General features: G+C 41.8%; 1 protein-coding gene across 2 annotated transcripts; it reads right to left on the bottom strand.

The window, feature by feature from the left end:
* Positions 1–3,918: 3,918 nt before the first annotated feature.
* On the bottom strand, positions 3,919–13,760 carry LOC110527909 (ubiquitin carboxyl-terminal hydrolase CYLD). Of its 2 annotated transcripts, none has more exons than XM_021609513.2 (14): positions 13,566–13,760; positions 12,046–12,526; positions 11,465–11,597; positions 9,938–10,188; positions 9,647–9,815; positions 9,298–9,430; positions 9,039–9,146; positions 8,661–8,740; positions 8,482–8,548; positions 8,146–8,278; positions 7,501–7,609; positions 7,253–7,371; positions 6,069–6,273; positions 3,919–4,534 (listed from the first exon to the last, which is right to left on the bottom strand). In XM_021609513.2, the coding sequence occupies exons 2-14, from the start codon at positions 12,475–12,477 to the stop codon at positions 4,347–4,349; spliced, it is 2,127 nt and encodes a 708-aa protein (XP_021465188.2). In that variant the 5' UTR covers positions 12,478–12,526; positions 13,566–13,760; the 3' UTR covers positions 3,919–4,346. The 2 variants fall into 2 exon arrangements, with proteins under 2 accessions (XP_021465188.2, XP_021465190.2); XM_021609515.2 differs by having other exon boundaries at positions 4,418–4,558.
* Positions 13,761–15,214: the final 1,454 nt, after the last annotated feature.

The raw sequence follows: 15,214 nt of genomic DNA on the forward strand, positions 1-15,214 counted from the left end.
GTGGGCTGCAAGCTCACAATCGACCTGTTGGAGACCCCTACAGCATGCATCTCTCCATCTCCTTTCCATACCCAAAACACATTTATCATCAGTTATTTAAGAACTTGGGTGTGTATATAAAGCACAATTGGGAGGAAATCAGAAAACACAGATAATTCATTATCCCATAATTTTAAAAAATAGTTTAAATGCAAATTCTGATCATTTCGAGCGCCGTTTCAATCAAGTTTAACTAGGCATGGATAACTCAACATTGTCATTTCAACAGCATGTTCAGTGAATACAACATGAAAAGGTACCAGAGTATGTCATTAATTATTTAATTCCTTCAATATAAAAAAAGCTGAAAAACACTGACATTTAATAGAATTCCACAAGTCCTAATCATAGATCCAATTCCATAAATCTAGAGCAGGTATTCCCTAACTGGGAATGCCATCCGGGGTACGCCAAATAAAAATGTGATTCACTTTTAATTTTTTTTATAATAAAAATTTATTTTCTTCACATTTTCAAACAGTCCATTTATATTTTCCAATGGGGCTATACATTTGGGTGAGTTTTTTTTCCTTGCCTGAGTAGCCACGTTTCACTGCCAAAAATAAAACTAAACCATCTCGTGTTCAGCGAAATAACAACACAATGTCAAATACAGGTAGCCTAGTCAAATAATTAACATCCAATCACATTCACCGTTACTCTCTCACGGGAATTCCACTAACGTATGCAGCCAAATGTAGCTGCTGCTCATTCCGTTTGCTCGAAAATTGACAAATGGTTAAAAAAGTAAGGCTCGCGTATGCAGCCAAATGTAGCTGCTGCTCATTCCGTTTGCTCGAAAATTGACAAATGGTTAAAAAAGTAAGGCTCGCGTCCATTGAGACACATACCAGCTCTACTGGTAGTACTACTACTACCAGCAGTACTACACCTGCAGCTGTCGACGACACAAGTTGTTCTGCTTCCACGAGCACAACATTGATTTGGGGTTCACGTATATTGGGAGTAGTGCTTTTCCTCAGCCACAGTGTGTTATATGTGCAAAAGTTATATCTCACAACTCGATGAAACCTTCACTTTTGTGCAGACAATTAGAAACAAAACATGCCAATTTAAAAAATAAGCCACGGGAGTTTTTTGAACGAGAATTAAGCTGACTTTCGAGTAGTAAGACATGTATAACAGCAACAGATACCATTAACCTCTCTAAGGTAGGGGGCAGCATTTGGAATTTTGGATGAAAAGCGTGCCCAAATTAAACTGCCTTATACTCAGGCCCAGAAGATAGGATATGCATATACTTGGTAGATTTTAATAGAAAACACTCTAACGTTTCCAAAACTGTTAAAATAATGTCTGTGAGTATAACAGAACTGATTTGGCAGGCGAAAACCTGAGAAAAATCCTTTCAGGAAGTAGGATTTTTCCCCCCTTTTTTCTATTCAATGCCATTACAGTATCCATTGACTTAGGACTCAAATTGCAGTTCCTATGCCTTCCACTAGATGTCAACAGTCTTTAGAAATTGTTTCAGGCTTGTATTCTGAAAAATGAGGGAGTAAGAGCAGTCTGAATGAGTTTACCCTGCCGTGTCACAGAGCTTTTTCAATTGCACAACCAAGAGAGTGCCTTTCTTGTTTGCCTTTTATATTGACAACTTTATTGTCCGGTTGAAATATTAACGATTATTTAGGCTAAAAACAACCTGAGGATTGAATATAAACATCGTTTGACATGTTTTTATGAACTTTACGGATACAATTTGGATTTTTCGTCTGCCTGTTTGTGACTGCGTTTGAGCCTGTGGATTACTGAAGAAAACGTGCGAACAAAACAGAGGTTTTTGGATATAAAGAGAGACTTTATCGAACAAAAGGAACATTTACTGAATAAATGAATGTCTTCTGAGTGCAACCATATGAAGATCATCAAAGGTAAGTGATTCATTTTATCTCTATTTCTGACTTGTGTAACTCTTTTACTTGGCTGGTTACTGTTTGTAAGGATTTGCCTGCTGGGCGATGTTCTCAAATAATCGTAAGGTATGCTTTCGCCTTAAAGCATTTTTAAAATCTGACACCGTGGTTGGATTCACAAGAAGTTCATATTTAAACCTATGTAAAATAGTTGTATCTTTTCTGAATTTTTCTAATGAGTATTTCTGTATTTGAATTTGGCGCTCTGGAATCTCACTGGATGTTGGCCAGGTGGGACGCATACCCTAGAGAGGTTAAGAAGAAGGCACTAGAAGTGTCTTATATGGTGAGCTACCGAGTGGCTAGGACAGCTGCCGCAGATATGGCTGGGACAATGCTGGGGGAAAAGGCCAAAAAGGCTATACAGACAATTACTTCATCAATCAACTTTGTTTCACGACACATCATGGACATGGTAGGAGATGTTTTCAAACAATTACTACTTCGCATACAAGCCAGTGAATTCTATGCATTACAGCTGAATGAGTCAACAGACATGGCGGGCCTGGCACAGCTCCTGGTATTTGTCCGTTACATTTATGGGGGGTCAATTACAGAAGACATCCTCTTCTGGAAACCAGGACAACAGGAGATTATATTTGTAAAGTACTGGACAGCTTTGTGACATCAAATGGACTTTGGTGGTCAAGATGTGTTGGTATTTGTACTGATGGCGCAAAAGCCATGACAGGGAGACATAGTGGAGTGGTAAAGCGCATGCAAGCAGTTGCTCCCGACGCCACTTGGGTACACTGCAGCAATCACCGAGCCAAAGGAATGCCTGGCAGCTTGAAAGACGTTTTGGACACTACAGTGAAAATGGTTAACTTTGTTAAAGCAAGGCCCCTGAACTCTCGTGTATTTTCTGCTCTATGCAATGATATGGACAGCGACCATGTAACGCTTTTACAACATACAGAAATGCTGTGGTTATCAAGGGGCAAAGTATTAACACGTTTTTTTGAATTGAGAGATGAGCTTAAAGTTTTCTTTACTGACCATAATTTTCACTTGTCTGACCGCTTGCATGATGTCGAGTTTCTCTCACGACTGGCCCATCTCGCCTGAATGATCTGAATCTAGGATTACAGGGACTCCTCAACTATATTCAATTTGCGGGACAAAATTGAGGCTATGATTAAGAAGTTGGAGCTCTTCTATGTCTGCATTAACAAGGACAACACACAGGTCTTTCCTTCATCGTATGATTTTTTGTGTGTGTGGAAATGAACTCAAGCTTACGGACAAAGTAAAATGTCATATAGCAAAGCACCGGAGTTGGGTGCGCAATTATGCAGGTACTTCCCCAAAACGGACACAAGCAACTGGATTCGTTATCCCTTTCATGCCTCCAGTCCACTTACAAATATCTGAACAAGAGGGTCTCATCGAAATTGCAACAAGCGGTTATGTGAAAATGTAATTTAATCAGAAGCCACTGCCAGATTTCTGGATTGGGCTGCGCTGAGTATCCTGCCTTAGCAAATCGCACTGTTAAGACACTGATGCTCTTTGCAACCACGTACCTATGTGAGAGTGGAGTCTTGGCCCTCACTAGCATGAAAAAGAAATACAGACACAGACTGTTTGTGGAAAGTTATTTAAGACTTGAGACTCTCTCCAATACAACCCACCATTGCATTGTTATGTGCATCCTTTCAAGCACACCCTTCTCATTAACCTGTGGTGCGTTATTCACAATTTTCGATGAACAAATCAAGTTTTATATGTAAGATGGATAAATAAAGTGCAAAATGATTTATTATTATTTGTGCCCTGGTCCTATAAGAGCTCTTTGTCACTTCCCACGAGCCGGGTTGTGACACAAACTCACACTCATTCTTATGTTTAAATAATGTATTGTATAGTGTGTGTGGCAGGCTTACAATGATGGCAAAAAAACAAACATTTGAGAGTGTGCTGACCCTGGTGCTAGAGGGGTTACACAGCTAGAGGTTGAATGTTTGAAGGGGTATGGAATATAAAAAGTTTGGGAACCACTGATCTAGAGTATACGATACTGTATGTTTACATAACATTGGCAGCAATAAAACATTGCCAAAATACAAGCAGTGAGTGGGAAATGGTTGGTGTAGGCAATGAGGGGGGAAAAAATAATATAGTTCACTTGCCCTTCCTAACCCCAACCTCATCAATCAATCTTTATTGAACAAAGAAAAATATTTGAGAAGACCTTGGTGAATATCTCTGTTCTCATGAAAGCCTATAAAGTTCAAGGTCTTCAGCTAATCATCAGTTTTATTTCTGTGAAAATGAATTGACGCCACGGCGACTCTGAAACCAGGGTTATTGTAGCATTGTTGTGAGAATGCTGTGTTCTCCCCAGTACACCTCAGCCTTGTGCTGACTTTATCTGTAGAGTGCCATGGAGGCACTCTGATACAAACACATGTAGGAGTCACTCAGCAGCCTGCGGACAGGCTCTCCAGCCTGGGAGGGGTCAGCCCGCGCTAGCTCCTCCTCTGACTGAGACAGGAAGTCACCCACCTCAGGACAAGCCCTGATCTCTGGAATGTTGTAGCCACTCTGGTCATCACCTGAGGGGACTGAAGATTAGGGATCTGACAAGTGAAAGACAGATAAGACTAGACATTTACGTCAGGTTGCAGTGTTCTCTACATCAGGTTCAAAGACAAAGTAAGTCACTGGGTATCTAGTGACAAGTAAGACAAATAAATAACTTTACAAGGCAAGGAACAGTCTGCAATTGAACGGAACTATTATTACTACTATTATTTGTTCCGCACCTCAGAAGAAATGGATTTAGCGGTCTGTTCTTCCTTTTAGAATAATGTTGTACCAACCCGACATCTACTCAATAGGTTTTGAAATAAACTTTTGATGGCAACAGACAAGATTCTTAGACAAAGATACAAAAGTATGTGGACACGCCTTCAAATGAGTGGATTAGACTATTTCAGCTACACTCGTTGTTGACAGGTGTATAAAATTGAGCACACAGCCATGCAATCTCCATAGACAAATATTTTCAGTAGAATGGCTGTACTGAAGAGCTAAGGGACCTTCAACATGGGACCGTCATAGGATGCCACCTTTCCAACAAGTCAGTTCTTCAAATCCCCCCCCCGTCCCCGTCCGTCCGTCAACTGTAAGTGCTGGAAGCAACAATGGCTCAGCTGCGAAAGTGGTAGGCCACACAAGCGCACAGAATGGGACCGCAGAGTGCTGAAGCACGTAGCTCGCAAAAATCGTCTGTCCTCTGTTGGAACACTCACTACAGAGTTTCAAACTGCCTCTGGAAGCAACGTCAGCACAATAACTGCTCGTCGGGTGCTTCATGAAATGGATTTCCATGGGCGAGCAGCCGCACACAAGCCTAACATCCCCACGCTTGATGCCAAGCATCGGCTGGAGTGGTGTAAAGCTCTCTGCCATTGGACTCTGGAGCAGTGGAAATGCGTTCTCTGAATTGATGAATCACGCTTCGCCATCTGGCAGTCCGACAGACAAATATGTATTTGGCAGATGCCAGGAGAATGCTACCTGCCCAAATGCATAGTGCCAACTGTAAAGTTTGGTAGAGGAGGAATAATGGTCTGGGGCTGTTTTTCATGGTTCGGGCTGGCCCCCTTAGTTACCGTGAAGGGAAATCTTAACGCTACAGCATTTAATGACATTCTAGACAATTATGTGCTTCCAACTTTGTGGCAACAGTTTGGGGAAGGCCTTTTCCTGTTTCAGCATGACAATCCCCCCGTGCAGACAGCGAGGTCCATACATAACTTATTTGTTGAGATCGGTGTGGAAGAACTTGACTGGCCTGCACAGAGCCCTGACCTCAACTCCATCGAACACCTTTGTGATGAATTGGAACGTTGACTGTGAGTCAGGCCTAAATCGCCCTCCTGTGGCTGAATGGAAGCAAGTCCCCGCAGCAATGTTCCAACATCTAGTGGAAAGCCTTCTCAGAGGAGTGGAGGCTGTTATACCAGCAAAGGGGGGACCAACTCCATATTGATGCCCATGATTTTGGAATGAGATGTTCGAAGAGCAGGTGTCCACACACTTTTGGTAATACATTGTAACTGTGTTCTTTGAGGTTAATCTCACCACATCTGTCTGCCATGCTGTCGAAGAAGAGCCAGGAGCGAGGGCCAGGGCCATACTTTACAAAGGACACATAGTGGCTGGTGTGGATACAGAGCACAGCGAACAACTGCATTTTGTGCCTGGGTACAGGGGCATCTGCTGGCACCTCCGCTGGCACTGCCAGGGCTTTAGGGCAGTGGCTCTGCCGAGAGGGATGAATGTGCACCTGTCACAAAGGGAGAAGTGGAGATGGAGGATTGGGAAGAGGGAAAGTAGAAAGGGAGATTCAGTTAGATAAACGAGACTAAATCAATATACTTGCAGGTAGAAAAGCTGTAGCTCAGTCATGCTGCTTAACTGTGTAGAGTGGGGTCTGAAATGATTGACACCCTTGATAAAGATGAGCAAAAATGACTGCATTAAATAAATATTTCAAATACTGAGTTATATTGTATGCTAAAAAAAGCCAAATAGCCCCATAATGTCATATATCCACCAACGTATTTTACAGTAGGTATGGGGTTATTTTCTGCTTATGCATTCTCCTTTCGATGCTGAACCCACCACTGGTGTGTGTGGCCAAAGAGCTCTGTTTTCATGGCATCTGACCATAGCACCGGTTCCAATCCAAGTGCCAATGCCGTTTAGCCAAACTCCTGGAGTTTACATTTGTTGGATGACATGAAAGTAAAGCTCTTTGGCCACACACACCAGTGGTGGGTTCAGCATCGAAAGGAGAATGCATAAGCAGAAAAGAACCGCATACCTACTGTAAAATATGGTGGTGGATCTTTGATGTTATGGGGTTATTTTGCTTCCACTGGTCCTGGGGCCCTGGTTAAGGGCAGTCAGTAAGCGCAGATTAAGGATATCAAGGATCTGTAAAGATTTTTTTATGGAGGAAGGGTCTAAGATCCCTCCCAATGTGTTCTCCAACTCATAAAACATTCTAGAAAAAGGCTCAATGCTGTTATCCTCGCAAGGTATGGAAAACAGGGGTGTCAATCATTTTGACCCCTACATTTTTTGAGAGAAAAAAGTATTACTTGTTAAACAACATTTCTCTGAGCAATTGCATCTGTATAAAATAATATAATTTCCTTTTTTTTCTCCATACAATATAGCTCAGTATTTATTTATATTATACAGTCATTTTTGCTCATCTTTATCAAGGGGTGGCAGTACTTTCTGACCCTACTGTATACCTTTGTCTTGCAGGTAGTGCAATACTGTTTGATTCTTCCTGGCTGGAGCTTGCGGTCTTGTAGGCACTGGGGGCACTCGTACTCTGCCAAACGCCCACAGAGGAAGCATTCTCGGGGGGCTGATGGGAGAAGAAGGTGGAAAGGTGTCACTCAACCTGAAGACAGTTTAGGGAGTTACTGCATGGCCTTACTTTTATTCATAGGTATACGTGGCAGATGTGTGATTATGCGATTGTGCTGAAACTCACAGTTGTATAGAAGATCTGTGATGTCAAATTCTGTTGAGGGGATAATGTAGGGGAACATCTTGTACTTCTTCCCAAACCTTGGCATGTGGACCATGAGGCAGGATGGGATCTTAGGGACATATTAGAGACATTAACGGTCCAATGGAGCCTTTTTGATCTGAATATCAAATCATTTCTGGGTAACAAATAAGTACTCTGCCTTACTGTGGTTGTTTTCAATTAAAATTGTTAAGAGCAATTCCTCAAGCAATAATTTTGCTAGGACTATCTGGGGGTGGATTGAGTGGGGAGGGGAAAACAGAAAACAAGTTGTTATTGGTAGAGAGGTTTGGAACTCTATTTCCTATTGGTCTATTAAGTCAATTTACTAAGATAAAACTCCATCCCATCAAAACAGGCAGAATTTTCAGGCAGTCATCTCAAACAGCTCTTACACTGAAAGGGCATTATCATAATTTTCACAATTTCACAGTATTATTCCAACTTCACAGTGTGGAAATATATATAAAACACAGGAAAATCATGTTTTTGACTGCACAGGGCCTAAATATTAAAACAAAGTGATTGCCTTCTAAACAAAAGGTGCGCTGACTACAAGGCCTTGTAAATATTGCTCCTTAGATAACTTTGCACAGTATCACCCACCTCCTCAAACTTGAGGCCACAAGACAGCAAGGAGATATCCAGGAGTTGCTGGACAGTGGGAGTCTGTGTCACCTGCTCCTTATCCAGAATAATCTGGAATGTGTAGGCATCCTGAGATGTGTCGTTATTCGACCTGAGGCCCAGAGAACAATCACGCTAAGCAACTCAGTCATGGCAGTGTCAAATAAGGTCTAACAGACACTCAGAATCCCAGAGAATGGAGATAAGAAGTGTGAGGAGGGGACGCAAGGAGAAATAAGTGGCCTACAGCATAACATGCAAGGAAGAGAACATATATTGGTCAGGTCAACTAGAGAAAGGTGAACTGGTTCAAACCTGAGTTTAAGCAATGACTTCATGCAAAGCACCCGCTGTAGAAGGATTGTGATGAACTCTTCAGGGTCTGCATGGAGGCAGGATAACACCATTTAGGTGAAATCAGAGACACTGCAGCCATTTTAAAAATCCTAATTCAGACCCATGGAATCAGCACTCTGAGAAGTGTGTGTGCGTACCTTTCTCTTCTGTTACAAAGGTGTCACACCCGAGCTGCTTGCGGAAGTTCATTACGCTCTCAGCAGGCACAAAACCTTGTCTGTGGATAACACACACACTATTGTCACTCTTGGTGGCCACACACGAAGGATGCACACTTCCACATAATACAAACACACAGAGATGCACATTCATATGAAGTGCATATACCTGAACATACACTACCAATGTGGCAGAGTAATATCAGACATGCATTACAACCACATAAAGGCTATTGTGTTTCAGTCTAGGTTGAATTACAATGTCATAACGCCCTTATTTGAAGACCAGCTGATAATACAGGCCTGCATGAGGGTCAAGAGGATCTAGAAAACTGCAAGCACAGACAATGTTTATACCTGCGCAAACGGTTGACAATGTCTTTCTTCAGAGAGCAAGATATGCTCTTTTCTGTGCCATCTGGTTTGTGGCAAACACTGTCCAGGGTCATAGATGAGCAGAACAGACTGTGGAGAGAAGTAGTCCTTTACTACAATAAACTGGGCTCAATGAAAAACATGCCCAATAAATAGTGTCTCATTTTCATACAATTATGAGAGTTAGGAACAGTGACCTACAGAAAAACCATTTGACCAGAGGGGATTGAGTTAAGTTTACCTGAAGAGAGTGGCGTCGAGGTAGCAGGAGTTATAGTGCCCCTGGATCCCCTTCATCTTGCCCACAAGCAAAGACAGGGCTTCCGACTCAGGTATAGGAGGGACGTTCTCATCTGTTTCCTCCAATGGAACGACTTATACAAAAACATTATGAAGTACTACTTATAATAGAAATACAACTGGTACATGTTTTATATATGCTGTTGGTTGGTGTTTGATTCAATGTGTGTTTGGGTTAGGGTGGGAGCTGCAAAATAATGCGTATTTGGTTATGGCATTGTAATAATAGCCTATCAACACTGTTTATGTGTGTGTTAGTGGGATTAGGACCTATATAATTGGTGTCTAACCTGGGGGGATATCTGTTGCTTTGAGGGTCTCCTTTTCAGTGGGGGGACATAAGAACCTTCCATCTGGACTGCACTTTGTGAGGGGCACAAACAAGGCCCTGCCCCCTTTACAAGTGAAATACTGCTGGCCTCCATACGTCCCATCTGAGCAATTATTCACCTCATAATCCTGATGGTAAAACCACAAAAGAGTTGCTGAGGAATCAAAACTGATTGAGATATTTACATCTCAGGGGAGAATAATAGGCCAGCTCAAGAACATTGCCTACACAGTTCACATCTTACACTCACCAGCTCAATTCCGGCCCAGTCGTTTTTATTTTCTGAAAGGACGCCCATCCAACGGATCACCCCGTATACAGTTATCCCAGTGTTGGATGTTACCTCCACCATGGATCCCACCTCAAAAGGGTGGTGTGACGGGCTTTGGGTTGGGGTTTGGGTGACATTCTGGTCTAAATGGTTTATATCTCTCACTTGTTGTCCACGAGATCCCATATTAGGCATGGAGTTGATAGGTGACACCGCCTTTCTGTTTAGACCTGGGGGAGAAGAAGTTGAAGAGGGGTAAAAATGACACATCACATGGTTTCTCTCCTTGTCATGAGACTGACCTGTGGTAAACATGTCTGTTTATCTCCACAAGAGGTATGCAGAGAGTTCAGAGCAGGTGATGGCGCTCTGCTGCTACATTCCAGAGCACCTCGGCCAGTTTTACCAGTTCTGTATAAGAACTGCTCTATGCCCCACTGTCTAGCCACAGGTACTGCTCTTTGCCATTCAATATTTCTAAGGGGGAGGGTGGGATCTTTTGCGTGTAGGGGCACCAATTCACAGCAAGTCCTACAGATTAACTTTGAAAGTGATGATAATCATTCAAAGAATTCTGTCTTCTTACATTTTAGTCATTTAGCAGGCACTCTTATCCAGAGCAACTTACATTGTCATACTTTTTTATACTGGCCCCCGGTGGGAATCGAAGCAACAACCCTGAAGTTTCAAGTACCATGCTTTACAAACTGAGCCACCATGGGTCTTTGCAAAGCATGTTTAAAATGAGACCAAGCCACAGGATTCTGAAAGCTGATATTATTTTCCTGGTACCATTGCTCTGCTTTCTTTCAATAAAATATGTACAGTATGTAAGCCAGGGATGGGCAACTTTGGCTTGTGGGGCTACATACCCCCACCTTGCGAGCAAAACATTTTAGCAGCCCCCCTCGTGACAGCAAAGAGAAACATTTTAAGATTTAAAGTTCATTTCCTGCAATTCTACACATTTTGCCATGGGGCGGAGAGAAAACTGTGCAGTTTTACAGCAAATTTCCTGGAATTCTACACATTTTGCTATAGGGAGGAGGCAAATGTTTGCCATTTTTAATATGATAACTGATGATCAATGGGCCCCACCCCGGTTGGTAATTCGACCATGCTTACTACAAGTTTAGATAGCTGTTCGCTAGACTAACTTACCAATCTAAAATAAATGAGCTAACATGGGCTAATTGAGTGACTGCTGATGCACAACCACATTTCAAAACTGTACCTTGTGTATTTTACTATTCTAACTCTCAACAGTAAGTTGAGAACCTGACTGATTCCCCCCCTCCCCAAAATAAATTGGCTGACGCTCCTACAAGAGGGGGGCTGCCAGTTGCCAGTTGCATCCCTGATGTAGGCTAGTGGGTTGTATAACTAGAAAAACCAGGTGAATGTGTCATATTTGGTAAACAAATACATGTAGGCCTGTGTGCTTGCATACTAATCCATGACAATACATGGGCATTGAACACCAGAAGGTAAACGTATAGTACTAACCCTCTGAATAACTGTCTTTCCAGCGAGGGCCAATGCCTACAGAGTATGCTGGGACAACCTGGACAATGTCTGCTGCACTGAACAGGGGGAGAGGAGCTGGCTTCTTAGGGGACACTGTTTGATCAGAGTCCTGCTGAAATGGGAAAGGAAACAGGACAATTACGCTAAATCAGTAAATCAAGTACACTCAATCCCATACAGTAGCTGTGCTGAGAATTTTTACTGGCGAGCTGGAAATACAACAAACTGCTTTCGAGCAACTGCCAATTGCTCAGATAATGTTATCAAGTTTCAGATGTTACGTAACTGCTGTAACTAATCAGATAACATTTTGGATCTTCCCCTGAGAGGAACATTCTTGTCTCCTGCTGTCACTCATGTACTATAAATCAATGAGAGGTTCAAGTGTACTTGACAGGTACAGCTCACAGTGTGCCATACTGTGACATCAATAGGCTAAAAGGTTTCTCTTATTGATGAGAGGATCAAACAGACAGTTGAAATTCCTGATTATATGCTTATACTTTGGACAAAATGCTGGAATCCATTCCCTGCCATATTTGTAGAAGTTGTATACTCACCACAAACTCAACCTCAAAGCCCAGCATCAGCAGGTCCCCTTGGTTCTCCTTCTTACCGATCAGCATCAGGTTCCGAACCAGGCCTGGCTGGTGACCTTTCTTGTGCTTAACCACTACCAAGTCATCCTGAGACAGTACACAGATGGCTGAAAAGAGCTGGGGGTTACACAGGAGCTCCAGGCGTTTGCTGGAGGGGGACACGAAGAGCAGCAGCTGGGCCTGGTGTCGGGTGAGGGGGTACGTGTCCTCCCTCTTCACCATGTCCCCGCTCTTAGGATTCCCACTGCTGCCACCTCCGTACAACAGTCCCATCAGCTCTCCCTTATGCATCACTGCTTCCACACGGCCGATACATCCTCTGGAGAAGCCTTTTCTCACCTTCCCCCGTGTCACTATGAAGAACTTTTCCTTCCCATCTCCTTTAAATTCCATTCATCTTCTAAAGTGAACAATGATCCTTGTTGTGTGACTAGCAGGCACCCTGTCAGGGAAAGAAGTAAATAAGTTATTATTCTATCCTTGTGATTATTCACGTATATTATGAGAATGTGAGGTCACAGTCATTCCATTGTGCTGTCACACTCAAAGCATGGCTTTCAAGGTTCTAATGTATAAATAAGTGACAGATAGGTAGGTAGTGGCAGAGGCATATCTCTGGGTAGAGGTATACACAGATTTTGAAATAAATTCATTTTAGGATGTTTGTGTTCTCTTGTGAAACCACCCTAAAACATGGAATCATTAAAAAAACGTTGGGATATTTTTTATGCATTTTTTAACGATAATTCAACATCCAGCTCAGTGATATCACCATAGTTTTGGGATATAGAATACTGGAATGGACCGTCTTATAATGGGATAAAAGGTCAACCATTTTGGTCAACCATGGTCTGCCAGTACCGGCGCCGCAAAAAGTCAAGTAAGCCCTTTTCTGTGGATAACCTATCTCCACCTCCTACCGCATGTACAACCGGTAAAGTATTTCTAAATATAATTGTATTTTTGTCATTTTTTAGGGCGACTTCGGTCAGACTGCTAACGTTAAACAGTTAATTCAAGAGTTACCCTGACTATCTGCATTGACCCTATCTTGCACTGACTCTATACACACACACTATATTCTTTATTCATATTGTTATCTATGCTGATGCCTGGTTACTTGACCCTGCCTCAATCACCTCGTACCAACGGGTACTCCATAGCTATATGTTTGTGTATTTTATTACTCTTGTGTTACTATTTAATTTTGTGTTATTATATTTTAACTGTGCATCGTTGGGAAGGGCTCATTACAAGCATTTCACGGTAACGTCTACACCCGTTGTATTCGGCGCATGTGACAAATACAAATCTTTATCAAGTTGTATCTGTCTGGAACCAAAATCACATAGCAACTGGCAACAATGTCTCTTACAATTATATTGTATTACACTGTCCACAGTCTAGTGTAAACCAATATCGAGTCGCCTACAGTAGTTGCATAAGAAATTACTCCATTTAAATTGACTCATCTTACCGACCGTTTAAACAAGTATCTGAAGAGCAGTTACTCCAAAGTACTACAGATGACTGGAAGGTACAACTGAATCCTCGGCGACTGTAGCTCAGAATAAGAAAGTATTCCAACGTAGATAGCCTAACTGGTATACTGTAGCACTGTGACCGAACACGCCCAATTCATACTGTCCTCTCCTCTCTGAAAGTGACACTTCAGAATGAAGATTGCGATTGTTCTTCAAGAGAATTGTGACAGAAAAAGGGAATAGTAAACTTGTCGTCCACCATGAATGTTTCAGCGCCCCCCTCTGCCTAATTGAGACATCGCATGTGACTAACACATTTCAGTTTGTACAGTGTTTTGTATTTATTAGGGATCCACATTCGCTGCTGCCAAGGCAGCAACTACTCTTCCTTTGGTCCAAACACATTAAGGCACTTACATTACATATAAAACAAAAGATAAAACAGTGCATCATATAACATTATTACACCACAACATATTTACAATACAAAAGGTATAGAAATGTATGTATTATCTTTTGTTTTATATGTAATGTAACAATATTACAATGTACATGTGTGTAGAGTGAGTGTGCTAGCGCTTGTATGTGTGTGTCTGTACATGTGTGTGTCCCTTCACAGTCCCTGCTGTTCCATAAAGTGTATTTTAAAAAATTTAATAAAAAATTGCTTGCATCAGTTACCTGATGTGTAATAGAGTTCCATGTAGTCATGGCTCTATGTAGTACTGTGCGCCTCCCATAGGCTGTTCTGGACTTGGGGATTGTGAAGAGAACTCTGATGGCATGTCTTGTGGGGTATGAATTGGTGTCTGAGCTGTGTGCTAGCAGTTTAAACAGACAGCTCGGTACATTCAGCTTGTCAACCCTTCTTACAAAAAAAAAACATTCAGACCTGGGTGATACCACTGAGGTTGTGCTCTCCATTAGAAGATCCCAGGGCTACATAGGATCCACATTTACCTAGAGACGGTATCACAGTTATGGGCATAATAAATGAGAGGTCGCTTGCCTGGCTGGACCTTGTTTCTCTGCAAAGCAAACAAATGTTGAAATAGGATATTTTCACAAGATGGTTGTTTCTCTATCTGGGGCTCAGATTGAAGAGTATAATGTTATGTTAATACATTATACAGCCTAAAGGTACAATGTTTGGGATGTACTGTGGTATGTTGTTACCAGGTTGGATCTTAGCAGTCCCTGGATTTTATTCAGTGGTGTAAAGTACTTAAATAAAAATACTTTAAAGTACTACTTAAGTAGTTTTTTGGGGTATCTGTACTTTACTTTATATTTATATCTTTGACAACTTTTACTCCACTACATTCCCAAAGAAAATAATGTACTTTTTACTCCTTACATTTTCCCTGACACCCAAAAGTATTCGTTACATTTTGAATGCTTAGCAGGAAAGGAAAATGGTCTAATTCACACACTTATCAAGAGAACATCCCTGGTCATCCCTTCTGCCTCTGATCTGGCACTCACTAAACACATTATGTCTGAGTGTTGAACTGTGCCCCTGGCTATCCTTAAATGTAATATATATATCTATATACAGTATATATATATACACACGTGTATATATAGTCATCTGGTTTTCATAATGTAAGAAATGTTTAATGATTTATACCTTTACTTTTGATACT

The sequence above is a fragment of the Oncorhynchus mykiss genome, chromosome 7 (genome assembly GCF_013265735.2).
Source record: "Oncorhynchus mykiss isolate Arlee chromosome 7, USDA_OmykA_1.1, whole genome shotgun sequence".
In the NCBI taxonomy this organism is placed as follows: domain Eukaryota; kingdom Metazoa; phylum Chordata; class Actinopteri; order Salmoniformes; family Salmonidae; genus Oncorhynchus; species Oncorhynchus mykiss.